The sequence below is a fragment of the Balaenoptera physalus genome (assembly GCF_965194825.1).
Source record: "Balaenoptera physalus genome assembly, chromosome: 2".
Classification (NCBI taxonomy): domain Eukaryota; kingdom Metazoa; phylum Chordata; class Mammalia; order Artiodactyla; family Balaenopteridae; genus Balaenoptera; species Balaenoptera physalus.
Genome location: NC_138883.1, coordinates 171437898 through 171456135, shown reverse-complemented (window position 1 = coordinate 171456135; position 18238 = coordinate 171437898). Strand labels below are relative to the sequence as shown.

Sequence of the window (18238 nt, the reverse complement as noted above, 5' to 3'; positions counted from 1 at the left end):
TGACAAAGATGACCTCTGCGATCTGCTAGGAGCAAGGGGCGCAGGCAGCGGCCCAGAGCTGTGGTCGCCACGTGAAGCTGCGCGCAGCGCCCTATGCCGCTCCCCGGAGGCGGCGCTTCCGCGAGCCCCGCGGCCCGGGTTGAGCTGCGTCCGTGCCAAGCCCCGCCCGCCGCGCGGAGGCGGGGTCGCCCGCAGAGTTAAGTGCGGCCGAGGCCGGGCCACGGGGTGTCCCCCGCGCCCGATGCCATGGACAAGGATCGCGCCTCCGCCCGCCTGCGCGTCTTGCTGCGACACCTCGGCGGCCGCTCGGCCGGGGCCGTCGTATCCTTTGGGTGCGCGGGGCTCGAGCTGGAAGGGTGGTGGCTATCAGGGCGCATCACACAGCCGCCGCGCCGGCTCTTCCTTGCTCCGTGCCGCCTGTCCCCGTGATGGTCACGTCTCTTCCGGGCCCTGGGGGCGAGGACAGGTGCGTCCCCAGGAGCCAGTGGTCCCCAAGGCCCCAGAGGGGACCGGCCCGCCCGGTAGGCCCGGGACTGCTGGCCCCAGCGACTGGAGTGGCGTCGCTGCAGCCTTCCGGGCCCTCAGGGCCTCTGTTCCCCGGCTTTGGGGGGGGATGGGAAGTCGTTACCGAGCGGGCCTGCTCTCTGCTGCCTTGTCGCTTTCTGCACTTGGCCGCGCCTGATGGCCGCGGCTGCCCAGAGACCGAGACCGTAAACGGGGGCGCAGAGCTACCTGGAGGAGCCGCGGAGCCCTCTCAGGGCGGAGCCGCCCCCCAGCTCTTCCTTCTCCAGGGGAGCCCCGTGGAGCTTACACTGTCTCCTGGAGAAGGGCTGGGTGCCCCGTGTCCGCTCCTGGTCAGGCCTTGAGAAGTTTATCCCCGGGAGCATGTGTGCGCTACGGGCGTTGGATCCAGAGAGATGTCACTGTGCGACACAGAAGTCAAGTTGATCTATAGAATTGTTTTTGTCTGCTCAGATTAAGTGTTCTCGTTCAGCGCGAACTTTTGGAAGCTCCGCAGAAAACTGGGCCTGGGATTTTTTTCCCTTGTGACCTGTTCTGCTATATTTAGGATCCTGAAATCTTTCCTAAAACGATCTTACTGGCTGTTTCTTTTACTTTCACTATTGCTCTCTCTGCTGAATTCCAAGCCTTGATGAATCAGAACCGTTGTCAATTTAAAATCTCATCCACAAACCGATGAAGGGAACCCAGGTGACTCTGTAATCTCATTTTACAGTTGAGAAAACAGTTACGCTAGGAGAGATGAAAACTCCTGACCAAGGTCATTAAGGGAAGCAGTGGTTGTCAAACTGCAGTCCCCGGACCAGCAGTATCAGCGTCACCTGGGTAATTGTTAAAAACGCAGATACTCGGGCTCATCTCAGACCTGTGGTATCAAAATACCTGGGCATGGGGCCCAGCGATCTGTTTGCACTTGTTTCTGATACATTTTAATTGTGAGAACCACCAATATACTGGGACTAGATATAACTGGAACTAGATTCAGGTTTCCGGGCCCAGACTGTCAAGACTTTTATTTTTATTTATTTTGTTAATAAATTTACTTATTTTATTTATTTATTTCTGGCTGTGTTGGGTCTTCGTTGCTGCGCGTGGGCTTTCTCTAGTTGCTGCCAGCGGGGGCTACTCTTCGTTGTGGTTCGGGACTGATAGTGGGACTGTCCTGGCTTTTTGCTGAGAACAGTTGACAAAGAGGTTAACTCTCTCCCTTGGGGAAAACACAATAGCTGGTAACTCTGACTCCTGGCGCCTGCCTCTCTCCTTGACGTTTTTTTTTGGCCTCACCACGTGGCTTGTGGGATCTTAGTTCCCCGACCAGTAATTGAACCTGGGCCCTATGCAGTGAGAGCGACGAGTCCTAACCATTGAACCTCCAGGGAATTCCTATCTCCTTGACTATTATATTGTCCCCAGTTATATAAAGACATCATTCAAAAAGGATAACATGTTTAAGAGAAGTGACATTCTGAAAGTAACTCTTTAAGCTAAAGAAACAATGAAAAAATGAGAAGAAAAAAACCAAGATGCTAAGTCAGTCATCTGTGATTACTGGATAGAAAACAAAAAGGAATTTCTAAGTTCTTTAAGATATTTAAAAAGATACTCTACTATGTGGATCATATTTTTCTTGGAGTCATTGTTTATTTTATAGACTTTTTTTTTTTCTTTGAGAAACCATAGGTAATTCAGAGGCCTGTGAAAGGCTGTATCGCTGCAAATCTTAAATCTAAGGCAACTAGTGTTTCTTTTTTTTTTTTTAATTTTTTTTTTTTTTTTTTGGCTGTGGTGTGCAGCATGCGGGATCTTAGTCCCCCAACCAGGGATCGAATCTGTGCCCTCTGCATTGGGAGCGTGGAGTCTTGACCACTGGACCTCCAGGGAAGTCCCTCCTTTGTCAATTTTTAATTGGGTTATTTATCTTTTTATTATTGAGTTGTAATAGTTCTTTATTATATTCTAGATACACGTCCCCTATCAGATATATGATTGCAAACATTTTCTCCTGTTCTTTGGGTTGTCTTTTTTTTTTTTTAACATCTTTATTGGAGTATAATTGCTCTACAATAGTGTGTTAGTTTCTGCTGTATCGCAAAGTGAGTCAGCTATACATATACATATATCCCCATATCTCCTCCCTCTTGCGTCTCTCTCCCACCCTCCCTAACCCACCCCTCTAGGTGGTCACAAAGCACCGAGCTGATCTCCCTGTGCTATGCGGCTGCTTCCCACTATCTATTTTACATTTGGTAGTGTATATATGTCAATGCAACTCTCTCACTTCGTCCCATCTTGCACTTCCCCCTCCCCATGTCCTCAAGTCCATTCTCTACATCTGCATCTTTATTCCTGTCCTGCCCCTATGCTCATCAGAACCATTTTCTTTTTTAGATTCCATGTATGTGTTAGCATATATTTGTTTATCTCTTTCTGACTTATTTCACTCTGTATGACAGACTCTAGGGCCATCCACCTCACTACAAATAACTCAGTTTCGTTTCTTTCTTTTATAATTTATTTATTTATTTTTGGCTGTGTTGGGTCTTCGTTGCTGTGCGTGGGCTTTCTCTAGTTGCGGCGAGTGGGGACTACTCTTTCATTATGGTGTGCAGGCTTCTCATTGCGGTGGTTTCTCTTGTTGCAGAGCACGGGCTCTAGACGCACGGGCTTCAGTAGTTGTGTCACGGGGGCTCAGCAGTTGTGGCTCACGGGCTCTAGAGTGCAGGCTCAGTAGTTGTGGCGCACGGGCTTAGTTGCTCCGCGGCATGTGGGATCTTCCCGGATCAGGGATCGAACCCGAGTCCCCTGCATTGGCAGGCGGTTTCTTAACCACTGCGCCACCTGGCAAGTCCCAACAGTCCTAGTCTTGAGCCAGGGTTGGCAAACATTTTCTTTAAAGGTAGACTTTTTTTTTTTCTAATGACCAGACAATATTGCTAATATTTTGGACTAGACTCCTACTAAGTTAAATTCCTCTTTGGAATAGCACATGTTTCTCCTTATTTCTAGAATAGAGCCTTTCCATTTTTATTCGTTCAGTAGTTTGGTAGGAGAAATAGCCAGGGGGAATGGAATAGATATAAACTCTGAATACCGTGTGGAAGCCTCGGCTCAGCTGTTTTCTGCTGGGTGACCTTGGACTAGTTACTGAGCTCTCCTAGCCTAGGGTTCCTGCTCTATGCAACAGGAATAATAAAGCTCCTGGCTCCCAGCCACCTCCTCAGGCTATTGTGAAATGAAATGAGGTAAGCAGCAGTGCATCAGAGCTTACGTGTGTAATCAGTTTGCTTGGTGACCATTTAGGGCCCGTCTTCCCTCGTGAAAACCAATCCAGGGCAGACCGTTCCTAGAAAAGGTTGACACCTAAATTTTACTTTATTTGCCTTAACTCACATCCTAGATAGCTCACCACACTTCAGGGACTGTTCCTCCTGGCAGTTTCCACCCTCAACAATTCCAGTGAGTAAATCTAATTTTAATTTTTAACCATACAATGTATTTAAAGGTTTTTTTTTTTTTCTAGTGGTAACTAGGATATAAAATACATGTTGCCCAATGAGAATTCATTATACAAATCCTCCATTTCCAGGATTTGTTCTAACGATCATGGAAAATTTTGAAGACCCTGACTTTTTCTATGTGTATTTTAAAGTTCAGAAAGGAGGAAGAATGTGAGAAAGTGCATAATCTTATTTTGTAAAATTCAGGCATGGTACATCTCATTTAAATTAGCCTGTTGTTTGGTTAGTCTGATGTATTAGCTAGCATCTTTGGTTTGTCTTAAAATCACCTTTGAAGTGGAAAACATTGATCTCCATGGAATATTCTCATAGGGTCACAGTTCCAAACCAGAGTAATGGACAAGGTGATCTGAGTTTGTGTGTGTGTGCTGTACACTTATTTAGATTTTTGTTACTTTGATTTCTTCTGTGAATGCATGAACTAGACAATTAAAAACATAAAATATATCAGTTTCCCATCTGAAAAACCCATCATAAAATATATTAGTTTCCCAACTGAAATACATATTCATTACAGAATTTTAAAATCAGAGAAATAGGAGGAATTAAAAAAACATCATCCATAATACCATTACATAAAGGCAATCACTATTAAAAAATTTTTTTTGTATTTCTTTATAGTCTTTTTTTAAAACAAGTAGTGTCTTGGTTTTACATCATTGTCATCATATTTTAATTTAATAGGCATTGTCCATGCTATTATATGCTCTTTATTTTTAATGCTTGAGTCATATCCCATTGAATGGATATAATATGATTAGTTAATTATTCCTCCATTTCTTGGTGACAGTAATTAATGCTTTGGATCTAAAGCTTAAAAATTTTTTTCAGATTATTTCCTTAAAGTCTTAGAAATAAAAATGCTTAGTGGAAGAGTACATACATTTCTCAGGTTCTTGATACATATTGTTAGGTTGTGATTTGTAAGTTGGACTTATTTGAGATTTTTTTCTCCTTTAGGTATACTCGGGATAATAATGTTCTAAGCCTAGAACAGAGAAAATTTTATGAAGAAAATGGATTTCTTGTCATTAAAAATTTGGTGTCTGATGCTGATATTCAATATTTTAGGTACAGTAACACTATTTGTTATATAACAGAAATATGTATTATATGTGTGTAATGGGAATATGAGTAAGATTAGCTTGTGTATGTACAGATATTTTTCAGGGATTGGGTTTGTTAGGAAGTGGTTTGTTAGAACCTGGGCTCGAGCCAGGGTGGCTGGCTTTAATCTTAGCCCTGTCGCTTAACACTGTATGTATGAGGCAATTCCTTAACCTTTCCATGCCTGTTTCCATATCTGCAAAACGGGGGAAATAACAGTACTTATGTCCTAGAGTTGTTCTTAGGACTAAATAGGTAAAATAGAGAGAGAATACTTTAAACAGGGCCTGGCTTATTGTAGTGCTAGGGAAGTGTTTGCTCTTTTATTCAGATGAAACCAAATCACAAATATTTCCCCACTGGTCTGCTAAGCTAAGGAATATTTGAATTCTGGGAGCAAGTTTCAGCCTCACAGTTAGGAGGCAGGCACTTCTGAGTTGGCTATTTTCTCCTTCCTCCCATCAGAACTATTCAACCTGGGGCTAGAGGCCAACTTGGTGCAGAAAAACCACCCCCAAACCTTCGAGTCTTTCCACAGAACAAGGCCAGGGAGGTGCTTGGAGCCTGCGGTAATGACATCATTTACCAATTGAATTTTCTAGGGACGAGTTTGAAAGAATCTGCAGAATGAAGGTGAAACCACTGGGATTGATGGTGATGAGAGATGTGACCATTGCAAAATCAGAGTATGTGCCAAATGAGAAAGTGATTACCAAGGTCCAAGATTTCCAAGAAGATAAGGAACTCTTCAGATACTGCACCCTCCCTGAGGTTCAAGGCCTTCTTGTGTTCCTTTCTCTTTAAGCTAATTGCCCATCTGCATGCCTGCCTCTGATATATTATTATTATTATTATTTTTTACTTTATCTAGCTAGCCCTTTTCTACTGGGGTCCTAGAGTGGTGGTTCTCAACCAGAGATGGACATTTGGCAATGTCTGGAGACATGTTTGCTTGTCAGGCAGGAGGAATGGTGTCCTGTTGGCTTCTAATGGGTAGAGGTCAGAGATGCTGCTACTTGGGCCCAGGGATGCTATAATGCACAGAATAGCCCCTTCCCACAAGCAAAGAATTATCCAGCCCAAAATGTCAGTAGTGCCAAGACTGAGAAATCCTGCTTTTGCTAATTATTTTTGGTGAAGAAGAGCAGGAATTCTGTGGTAAGAGAGCCTTTCTCACACTTCATACAGGCACTTCCACAGGGGTGATAGTACTGAGGCTATTTATTGTAATATCCATTTATTTTTTCTTATTGTTTTATGATCTTGTCAGTAGAGGTGTGAGTTTGTTTTCAAATGTAAACTAGGGCCTCCCTGGTGGCGCAGTGCTTAAGAATCCGCCTGCCAATGTAGGGGACACGGGTTTGAGCCCTGGTCCGGGAAGATCCCACATGCCGCGGAGCAACTAAGCCCATGTGCCACAACTACTGAGCCTGCACTCTAGAGCCCAGGAGCCACAACTGCTGAAGCCCGCGCGCCTAGAGCCTGTGCTCTGCAACAAGAGAAGCCACCGCAATGAGAAGCCCATGCATTGCAACTAAGAGTAGCCCCTGCTCACCGCAACTAGAGAAAGCCTGTGCCCAGCAACCAAGACCCAATGCAGCCAAAAAAAAAAAGCAAACAAATAAATGTAAACTAGTTTTTTAAAAATTATTCTTTAAGAGTAGTTCATATTTATAAAAATATCCAAGTAGTATAGAAGGACATGAAAAGTGAATTCTCCCACCCCCAGCACCACTCACTGTTCAGTTTTTTTATGTATTCATCTAGAATTATTTCTGGTATAATCAAGCATATCTGTATAACCCCACCTTTTGTGTAACAGGGAATATACTGGTTGTCACTTTGTTTTTCCACTTGCAGTAGATCTGAGACATCTTTCCATATTAGTATCTATGGATCTACTTTATACTTTGTAAACTACTGCATAGTATTCCATTGCATAAATGTAGTACAGTTTATGACCATTTATTTAGAATGGTTTCAAAGGACACTTTGCACAAAGTACTTATTAGAAACTATAACCTCAAGTGCTGTTAAAAAATCTGATTCATGAAGAAAGACTGTACAGCTGAGCCGCCTGGGATGTCGGGCCCCTTGGGTTGGGGATGGGAGGAGAAGTGGCCCTCTGAGCCATGCATTCTTCCCAACCTCAAGTCCTGTTATAGAAATGGAAGTTGTGTGGGTGGATCGAGGATAAAAAGCTGGAAATCACAGGCAACATGTGGTAGATTAAGCTCTATCGGGACTTTCAGATTTCCTACCTCTGTAACGTGTGAACCACATATCTGGTGGTTCATGAAGATTTTTAGGAAGTAGGCATTCTTTTAATAGCTGGGTATTTATTTTAATATGTATTGGAAAAATGAACCAGCACCTCAAATCCATGATTTCAAGAATATTATTAATCAGGATAAAACTAAGTAAAAGAGGGACTTCCTTGGTGGCGCAGTGGTTAAGAATCCGCCTGTCAATGCAGGGGACACAGGTTTGAGCCCTGGTCCGGGAAGATCCCACATGCCGCGCAGCAACTAAGCCCGTGTGCCACAACTACTGAAGCCCGCGTGCCTAGAGCCTGTGCTCCGCAACAAGAGAAGCCACCGTAATGAGAAGCCCGCACACCGCAACGAAGAGTAGCCCTCGCTTGCCGCAATGAGAGAAAACCTGTGCACAGCAACAAAGACCCAACGCAGCCAAAAAATAAATAAATAAATTTTTTAAAAAAGAAAAAAAACTAAGTAAAAGAAGTGAGTTAATTTAATTTAGGGAGAATATTGGTTAAATATATTGGGAAATTCTGCAAAGCAGGACAGAAACGGTGAAGATGGCTCTTGAATGACGAAGGTTTAGAAAATAGCAGCCTAAGTGAATACTAAAAAAAAAAAAAAAAAGACAAAAACAAACTTCTTATTAAAAAAACAAGCATGAGGCCTGACTCCTGAGATTTTTGTAACATTTCAAGTGTTTCGTACTCAAACTGCCAATATTCCTTATACACAAGAGATCAAATAGTGAGAAAGCCGTAGAATGTGCTTCATTTTTTGGAGTCAGACAGAAAGGGAGTTTGAATACCATCTTTTTCATTTAACTGGCTCTGCAAACTTAGGCATCTTATGCGTGTGGGGCATTCATTTCAAAGTATTATTAATGAATGGGGGCATTAACTTTCAGGGACTATTGTGAGGCTTAACCGAGCTGAGGTGTCAATATATAGAAAGCCCCTGGCAGGTAGGAGGCATGCAATGTTGAGTCCTTTCTGCTTTTTACCCCTTTCTAGTGGGTCTGATGCAGGAGGTGGTCATCCCTGTCACCTGCTCCCATTGCAGCTTATTCCTCGTAGCGTGGGTCTCAGCCACATCGCCCGCGTCATTATGTGTTTAACATCTTTTTTCCCACCAGCATATAAACTCCTTTGGGGCAGGGACCCGCTTATCTTGTTCACTGTTGTGTCCCTATTTGCTGTCACTCTGCCTGGTTCAGAGACCTTAGGAAGGAGTTGTTGAATTAACGGCCATGCTGATTGTGAAGTGGCCTCCAGGCCCCTGTTCTCCTTCCCTCGGGGTTACTCATGACAGCTGCAAACCTGTCGGGGCCTTTTGTGGTCCCTTCTTACGAAGAGTCTCCGTGAAGGAAAAGGAAGCTGCCTTCTCACTGGGCAACTGCCAACAGCTTTGGTGGAAAGAAGGGCATTCCTGCCCTTTGCAGTTGGTGTCTCACAGAAACTCATGTCTCTCTTGTTGAAGAAGCACTCACGTTTCCAGCTGGCTCCAAAAAGCCTGTCTAGTTCAGAGTGTTGTAAATTTCCAATGATTTCCAGTTGCTGGCTTTTCCATGGTTGGTTTGCAAGGTTGTGAAATATCTATTGATTGTTTTAAACAATTGCCATCTGAGTTCTTGTATAGATAGATGTACTTTGTGCCACCTGCCTATGTATCTGATTTCCCATGAACTTTTTTCCCCCTTTCCCTTAGATTCTGAAATATGTGGAGTGCTTCACTGGACCCAATATTATGGCCATGCATACAATGCTGATAAACAAACCTCCAGATTCTGGTAAAGAGCTCTGATTTGTAAAGGAAAAGCAACAACAACAACAAAAAAAGTGTTTAAGTACATAAGGTTGATGTCCTAATAGCAATGTGTACAACTGCTAAACTTTGCGTAAATGAATATATGTACTTTTATTTAAGTCTTAAGATAGCTTACATCATAAAAACATTGAAGTATAGGGTTATCGCTGGGTTTTTACACAACTGGCTTCTGAAAGATGCAGTTTAGTAAACACAACTGTCCCTACACCCCAGAGGCTCCTGTTATTCAACATCCCTAAGCCTTGTTACCACTCTCACCCATGCATGAGAGTGTGGACCTTGCCTTCCTGATCTGAAGACATTATTATTACTATCAAAGTTAAAACTATTCTTAAAAATCATATACCACAGTTATTCTTAAATTTTCCTGTGCTTGCTAAAATGTAGCTTCTAAGGCCTCCCTCCTAGAGAGACCAATTCAGAAAACAGAACCCAGGAATCTGCATTTTTATTAACCATACCCAGAGATGCTAATGCAGATGGCTCTTGGGCCACACTGAGAAATTCAGCTGTACCAGCGGTAGTAAATTGGCCATTAGAGATTCTTGATCCTTTTCTACTTTGTTGTCCTCCTGATGGCTGGGAGAGGTTTATGTGACAGGTCTGTAATTTAACATCAAGTCTTTCCCTCCTTGGGCGTCTTGCCTGGAGAGATCCGGTGGCCTGGGGGAACCACGTTCAGAGGGCAAAGCTTGGGAAAAATGTAAATGTGGGCCTAGTATCTCTGATTCTCCACATTGATTGTACACCAAATGCTTCTAGTTTGGTGGGGAAACCTCTGAGAGGCCTTTTATTTAGTTAGTTAGTTAATTAACGAATATATTTTTTTGTATCAGCCACTTTGAAGGCTATCAGAGGACCTCAGATTTGACCACTCTCTTTAATTAATCAACCTTTTTTTGGGAATACTAAGCTCTGTGCTCAAACCAGAGTTAGGAAGGAATAAAGCACAGTCGAGATGATGACATATGTACAGCATGCTAGAAAATAGTGTAAAGTAGTCCTTGGCTACCAGAAGCCCAGAAAGAATTACAGGATCCAGAGTTACTGTGCTGATGGGAATTCTCTGGTGGTCCAGCACTTAGGATTCCATGCTTCCACTGCAAGGGGCATGGGTTCAATTCCTGGTTGGGGAACTAAGATCCCTCATGCCTTGCGGCATGGCCAAAAAAAAAGACAGAGTCACTGTGCTGATTCAGTGTTCCAATTTGGTGCTTATCCGTTGAGGCTGGTTTTCTTTAGCATTGTTTCATCTGTTTGCTTTTGCAGGGATAGGTCATTGTTCTGGTTTTTCAGGCAGAGGAGAAGAATTCCGAGACTTGAGTTTATTTATTTTAACAGCAGTTTCTGTTTTAGGCAAGAAGACATCCCGTCACCCCTTGCACCAGGATCTGCACTATTTCCCCTTCAGGCCCAGCAATAGCATCGTTTGTGCCTGGACAGCCATGGAGCACATCGACCGGAACAACGGCTGTCTGGTCGTGCTCCCAGGGACACACAAAGGCCCCCTGAAAACACACGATTATCCCCAATGGGAGGTAAGTCTGCCTGGTGGCTGAGTCTTGATCAGAATCTTTTGTTGTTTTGATTTCACATCAGTATATATAAGGAGCTTTGCCAATAAGATGACATTTCCTTTCTTAGCAAAACATTGTTCTAGGATTTAGAATAAGGATCAGGGAAAACTCAAGGATGTCAGAGAAAATGATTGTCTTTGTTCTTTCAACAAGTGCTTGAAAGCCAACCAAAGTGGGGAACTTTGGTGATGCTATAACAGATCTGAGATTATGAAGCCTAACTGCAGAGGTAAGACACAAACACGGCAACACCAGATGTGTGTGCCAAGTGCCACATGAGTCTTACACCCTGATTGGTGGGTCTCGCAGTAAAGAAGTGGGATCATCTCCTTCCAGCTGAACAGACCGGCAGAGAGAGGCTCTGGGGAGGACTAAGTAGTATCCTGTTACGAGGCTCTTCATGGTTTATCGATTCAGCTGATGATACTGGAGGACTGTTTAATGCTTTGGGGCCTTTGAGTGATGAGATCAAATTGGTTCTTCAAGAGCGATAACCCTGTGGTCTGGCACAGAATGTACTGCAGGTGTAAGAGTCCAGAGGCAGAGAAACCAGAGAGGAGACTCTTAGCGTTTTAGGTATAAGGCAATAACGTCTCAAAAATCCCATAATGATGATCAAGGTGGGAAGAGCACCTGTTGTTAAGGCAGACAGAATGGACACGGTTCTGTGGGATGTAAAGAATATGGCTCTCAGGACTTCTGTGCCAACTAGTGAGAATTCTTCTTTCTTTTAAAAATTAATTAATTTCATTTTTGGCTGCATTGGGTCTTCGTTGCTGCGCACGGGCTTTCTCTAGTTGCGGCGAGCGGGGGCTACTCTTTGTTGCGGTGTGTGGGCTTCTCACTGCAGTGTCTTCTTGTTGCGGAGCACGGGCTCTAGGTACGTGGGCTTCAGTAGTTGTGGCACGCAGGCTCAGTAGTTGTGGCTCGCGGGCTCTAGAGCGCAGGCTCAGTAGTTGTGGCGCACGGGCTTAGGTGCTCTGCGGCACGTGGGATCTTCCCAGGCCAGGGATCGAACCCGTGTCCCCTGCATCGGCAGGCGGATTCTTAACCACTGAGCCACCAGGGAAGCCCCTAGTTAGAATTCTTGCACTGAGGATTAGTGCTAAGTGAAAATATTTGAGTCTAGATTCTGATATAAAATCTGAAATTCGTCGATTAAGTTGAGGTTTAGGAAAGGTTGGTGCAAGCAACAGAAGTGGGTTTTCACTGACTTCAGCCGAAGGGAATGTTTTGGAGGGCTGCAGGGGCATGCAGAATCGGTGGGAAGGCTGGCCAGCTCTGGGGGTTGGGGGATGGGGAATGAAAGAGGGAGTCCTTGCTCGGTGGGAACAGTTGGGTGGGGTACCTGGCATGGGCAGTGAACCCTGACTATGTCTGGTCTCTTCCATCCTCTGCTCAGATTCAAAGTGGCCACAGTGGGAGGTCAGATTAGCTTATCTTGGTTACATATCAACCCTGTGCACGAGAGAAGCTCACTGGGTCGAAGTCCCAATACAGTGCAGTACGAAAGTAGTCATTCCCCAAAAGGAATCTGTATTTGGGATAGTCTTAGGAAAGGAAATGGGATGCTACCCTCCAAAGACCCATAAAGGTTTGCAAACTTTGTCACTTCTCGCTTTAGCTTCTTCCATAAAGACATAACCATTACCTAATACAGTAACTAACTTTGAAAATAGTTATAAACAAACATAATGTTTTATTTATTTTATTATTTTTTAAAATTATTCTTTATTTTATTTATTTATTTTTGGCTGCATTGGGTCTTCATTACTGCACGCGGGCTTTCTCTAGTCGCGGCGAGCGGGGGCTACTCTTCATTGCGGTGCGCGGGCTTCTCATTGCGGTGGCTTCTCTTGTTGCGGAGCACGGGCTCTAGGTACGCGGGCTTCAGTAGTTGTGGCTCGCGGGCTTCAGGAGTTGTGGCTCGCAGGCTCTAGAGTGCAGGCTCAGTAGTTGTGGCACACGGGCTTAGTTGCTCTGCGGCATGTGGGATCTTCCCGGACCAGGGCTCAAACCTGTGTCCCCTGCATTGGCAGGCGGATTCTTAACCACTGCGCCACCAGGGAAGTCCCCATAATGTTATAATTTACTGTTCTTTCTTTACTCTGCACGTGACATGAGTGGTTTTTCAGCCCAGAAAAACTGAGTATTTTCTCTCCCCTAGTTTGGGAGAATAGTTAGCTTCTCAGAGATGCTCCTGAGTAACAGAAGAATGATTTATGCCAAGTTCCAGGTGGGAAAGAATGATTATGGGTTAACCTGGAAAGGTGGTCTCCTGCATTACCACAAAATGCAAAGCTGATCTAGATCTTCATTTATAATTCAGTAATGAAGGGTAGGTGGAAATTCCAAATTTTTCATCTGGTCTAAAAAGTCCATGATTTTAACATCAACATGTGGCTTTCTAAAACCAGTCATCTGAGAAGCTTTGGTATATGTAAGGTTTTTTTTTTTTTTTAAATCTAATTTATTTATCTGTTTCTCTTGGAAGAACTTAGAGAAGCTTTGTTTTTTCCTGATGAGTCATTGATAAGGGTTTTAATTAGTGGCTTCCTCACATCTGGACTTGGCTTCTCTCGTGTTTTAGGGAGGGGTTAACATCATGTTCCACGGCATCCAGGACTACGACAAAAATAATGAGCGGGTGCACCTCCTGATGGAGAAAGGAGACACTGTTTTCTTTCATCCTTTGCTCATCCACGGATCTGGTCGCAACAAAAGTCAAGGATTCCGGAAGGTATGCGTTCACATCACGGCTCTTTCTGAAGACGAACGGCTTAGGAACAAAAGTGCCGCGATATAGTCAAAGTTAAAGGATTTGTGACTTTTAACTAAACTGCCCTTTAGTCTGGTTTATTTAGCAGGAAATATATTTGCCTCCCTCATGCTTTCTTGCTCACAGCAGTAAGGAGCCAGGTGACCTCAGGATCCCAGCCTACTGAACATTCATGGAATTGCTTCAGAGCGAGAGCTTACTTCCTTGGAAGCTGCTAGCCTATGGTTTCAGAGGCAAAAGCAAAGGCAGACGTACCAAATAAGAACATCTGGAATGTGTACAGCTCATATAAGAGGAACGTGTGTAATATTATTGCTCCTGGGGAAAATATTATTGATCGGAAAGGAAGGTCTGAATTGGCCACCCGGAAACCAGATATGGCCATGTTTTTCACCCCTTAGCCTCAGTGTTTTCAATTTCATGATTTCAGTGCTTACATTAAAAATTGACATAATTTCTCATAAATTCCCAGATTTCTTGCCTTTCTAAGATTCCGCAGATCTGACGATACTATGGGCTCACATTTCCCTACGATGACGTGGCTGTTTATACTAAATATTCGGGGCTTCTTTGGGGCTGAGTGAAGTTTTCCAGTCTGTCACAAGAATCCCTTTTGTCTCCCTGAGGCTGAGGGTTAGTTGTCAGATTTCATCTTCCATTCATTCGAATATCCACCAGGCTCAACAGGACTGGGACGAGCATGAGGCAAGAAGGCACCCCCCTCAGGGGTACCCCAAAACCTCAGCAGTCCAACTACATAATATTTTAATGTAGTAGTTTAAAAAATCAAAATGAATGCCAAAAAATCCATGGTGAGCACAATGCCAAAATTTTAAAGACGAGGTCAGACCCTCCACTACCATGACCCTCAGAACTGTGCAAAGGGGTACAGGCACTACGCTGGAAATAATGTGTTTTAATATACTGACTTTGTAATTTTTCAATATTTTTTAACTGCTTTAATGTTTGGGGAAATATTAACCATTAAAAAATACATAAAAGGGTACAGGTAGGACTGTACATTTTTTCCCTTTTGCTTCAGGCTCCAATATGGCTTGGTATGGCACTAGGGCTTCCATGGGAAATAAAGCTTGTGACTCAACTGCCTAGAAATTTGATATTTGGGGCAAAGTAGGAAGCTCTTCTGATGGGTTCAGTCACCCTAATATAACTAACCTGTGACAAGGAAGGTGAGTTTTAACTACCGCCTTGCAAGTTAGATCTGTTTATAACTCCTTCGAGAATGGGGAGAACCAAGGAACTTCCATCTTACCTTCAAAAGGAAACAAGATGGGTATTGTATGTGAATGTGATCAAGCTTTAAATATCCTTTTGATTCAAGACGGGTGTCTGCCTATTATTTTCTTTACAAGGTCTTTTCAGTTTTTTCACCCCATAACTGTGGCCATTGAAATACCAACTCATTACAAACTGAACTGAGTAACTTCTGTAACTGAGGTGATGAGAAACCCTGCAATACATTCCTTTGTAGGACTTGGCAGTATCCACTCATTAGAAAAATCAAATGCTAAAAAGTTAAAGACTTCTTACTTACATAATTCTGTTCCCTGCCCCGTATATACCTTTGGAAAATAAATAACACAGCTAGTGAAAAACGTCTTGTAATTTCTCCATTAGCCTTTAGCTGGGTGGAAAAAAAAGCAGCTGAGCCATCAAGAGACTGATTTAGGACACATGGGAACAGCATTCAATCTAGAAATCAAATGCTCAGTGACAGAACTGACTTTCTAAAAGAAGCCTCCTTGCTTGGTTGCTGGTGTTAACGGGGTGTTTTTTGTTTGTTTGTTTTTGGTTTTTTTTGTAACATGAATCGATTCACTTTGCACAGGCAATTTCCTGCCATTTTGCAGATGCCAACTGCCACTACATCGATGTGAAGGGTACCAGTCAAGAAAACATTGGAGAGGAAGTTTTAGAGATAGCCAGTAAGATCCATGGAGTGAAAGACGTCAGCCTGAAGGTATGTTTGTATGAAATGACAAGGTAAAGATCTTGGTTTTTCCTTTTCTTCAGATGCTTAATAATTCTCATACCTGATTTAATTTGAAAGTATAAAATGCTTGGGTTTAGAGCTCGTTTCGGAAACATTGCTGAGACCTAAGAATGGCAGTGGAGTTTGTTTGTAGTGCTCGCTTCCCCAGTGTGGGAGACCTGAATTCTGTAAGTCTCTGGGCTGTCCTGTGGTACGCAGGCCATCGTGTTGCAGAACGGACAGGTAGGAGAGGAGGTAGATAAATTCAGGAGAGGAAATGCAAGACAAGGCTACCTTCTGAACGCACACGTTTTAAAGGTTTGGGCTGTCAATCACAGGCCTCCTTTGTTTGGAAAGAAGAGAGTATATGCATTTGGAATTCCAGTAAGACTCCCAGAAAGCAATTCTCAAGCAAGTGTTTGTTTGGGTCAGTTTGCATCCGGAGTTTAATGAGAGCCTGCATGTAGCAGAGATGAGAGATCACTGATGTTTGTCGTAGCGGGCGTAAGACAGTATTTCATGTGCTTTCCTAATTAATACACCTCATCTGTAGATTTGTTTTTAACTGGTGAACATTCCATGCTGCTGCTGATTGATTACAAGTTATCAGTCAAGGCAAATAAATAAGCTTATTTGCATCGTAGATTATGTACGTTTTAGCATCTGAACCGAGAAGCTGACCCTACTTGTTAAATGTGCATTAGATAACTAAGTGCATCTATTCTGGGGGCGACATGACCCCCAAATAGGCTGAGTGTAATGATAACTCAGGGCCTTCTGGTACTCTGAAGAGCCTTGCTCACCAAAGGCAGGGTACCATCTTCTGAAACAACTTCCCAGCGCACAAATCTTCCTCCACCCTTAACCCCTTTTCTCTTTAGAATCTATGAATGTATCCCATATCTGAAAATGCTCTGGTCTCACATTTGCACATCCTGGAAGTCTTGTCCTTCTCCCTTTGTCCAGTACTTAAATGTCCTACAAAGGCAACATATTTTGCCAACTGGAACTTCCATCCAACACCCTGAATTTCAAGGCAGGAAAAAAATGTATATATTATGTTTGAGGTCTGTCACAGTTGTACTAAATGAATCAGTTCCTGTATTTATTTTTCGTTACTCTCTCAGCTATAGTTTATTGGCTTTACTTAAAAGAACAATACTAACTTCTGCTATAGAGTTCTTTGTCAGGTACAAAAGCACGTTCATATCCCTTTTCTTCTTTTCTTCACCAAAACCCAGTGGAGCAGTCATTATAGCTCCAAGCTCTTAATGAGAAAATGAAGAGTTCAAGAGATTGGCCTCAATTACATAAGTGACGGAGATTTTCAGAGTCAGGTCCAGTTCCAAAATCGTTCTTCCCAGGATACCTTGCTGTTTGCTCAAAAATAAACAAGAAAGTCTGAATTGTTTTATTAGGAACAAAGAAGAAAAAAACCAAACCTAGCCCAGGACATCATTTTCATGATAATGATCTAATCAGGGGTAGATGACTCAGAATGGGGCAGGCAAACATCACCAAGGAAAGCAGCAGCTTGGGTACTAAACTGTTTGTATTGTGACCAGACTTAAGAGCCAGTTCCAACACCTGTAATCAACACGAGTGCCAAATAAAACAAGACTGACAGTGTGGGGACTCACTGTCTTGGCTTACAAAACATGATTTTAGATGTTGGCAGGTACATTAATTGGAGTCTCAGAATGTGGTTTATTTACTAACTGTTATGACTATTGCGGATGGTTTTTTTTTTCTTTTTTCTTTTTGTATTTAACCACTTGTAGATGCTAGTAATCTGCTTTGTCTTATGGTGAATAGGTAAATCAAAGTGTCCCATAAACTCATTGTGTTTGGTATTATTTCCAGGACGTTTGGAGATTTCGAGCACGCGTCGTGAAAGGAGAAAGAATCAACCTTTGAAACAGCCCTTTGCTCAAACTCTTTTCAAGAAAACCAGGATAGAACAAGGTCTTGGAGGAAAACCTTTTCTCAATGAGATGATGTAATCTTTTCTATCCACTTGTTAACAAAATCAAAGTGCACAGATCCGGTACTTAATTGCATACGGGTAATTCTGCAGCACGGTGGGGTGGCTTTAAAGGATATAAGATCAGTAAAAGTGAAATATTACTGCTTTAAGGAAAACTTGGGGTTGCAACTAATAAAGGTGATGCGTAATTGAAGTCTGTTCGATCAGTTTCTTTCACTCAATTAGCTCTTTCCCCAAGCAGGGATTAATGTTCTGAAACGCAAAGCCCACCACCTCCCAATTTTGTGTTGTGAGAGATTTCTTTTCAAATCTGGAACAATGAATATTAGAGGCACAGTTAGTGGAGGGCCTAAGAAGGGCATCAGGGAGTAAAAATATGGGTGGAAACTCATGTTCTGACACAGGCTTTCCTTCCATGGCCTCTCCAGCCCAACCACCCTCCTTAAAGACTGGATCTTTCCAAGTCTTTTTCTCTAAAGCAAGAAGACCAGGGTAACTTTCTCTGCCAATTCATATTGGGCAGGGCAGCTGAAAACCTTCAGCATTTACGAATGAAATCTAACCTCTTTCAAGGTCCTGGAAAATGGTTAGATACTTTTGATTTGGATTTCAAGTAGTGTGGACTGGGGGAATTTAATAGAGCACTGTATTTCTACACCAGCGGAGG

At 43.1% G+C, this 18238-nt stretch overlaps 2 protein-coding genes across 2 annotated transcripts in view; one reads left to right on the top strand and one right to left on the bottom strand.

Moving 5' to 3' along the window:
• Positions 1 to 18238, bottom strand: part of MCM10 (minichromosome maintenance 10 replication initiation factor) — a 130253-nt gene that overhangs the window by 24283 nt on the left and 87732 nt on the right. The window lies entirely within an intron of this gene.
• On the top strand, positions 163 to 17764 carry PHYH (phytanoyl-CoA 2-hydroxylase). Its single transcript, XM_082452925.1, has 9 exons — positions 163 to 321; positions 3920 to 3978; positions 5001 to 5111; positions 5750 to 5918; positions 9116 to 9197; positions 10592 to 10773; positions 13403 to 13552; positions 15441 to 15572; positions 17448 to 17764. Exons 1-9 carry the CDS (start codon positions 247 to 249, stop codon positions 17499 to 17501), a joined length of 1014 nt encoding a protein of 337 aa, XP_082309051.1. The 5' UTR covers positions 163 to 246; the 3' UTR covers positions 17502 to 17764.

Excerpts from the sequence above, each read along its gene's own strand:
- PHYH (XM_082452925.1), top strand. The coding sequence starts at position 247 with ATGGACAAGGATCGCGCCTCCGCCCGCCTGCGCGTCTTGCTGCGACAC. Across the intron at positions 5,919-9,115 it reads GATACTGCACCCTCCCTGAG|ATTCTGAAATATGTGGAGTG; the intron begins GTTCAAGGCCTT and ends CCTTTCCCTTAG. Across the intron at positions 10,774-13,402 it reads ACGATTATCCCCAATGGGAG|GGAGGGGTTAACATCATGTT; the intron begins GTAAGTCTGCCT and ends CTCGTGTTTTAG.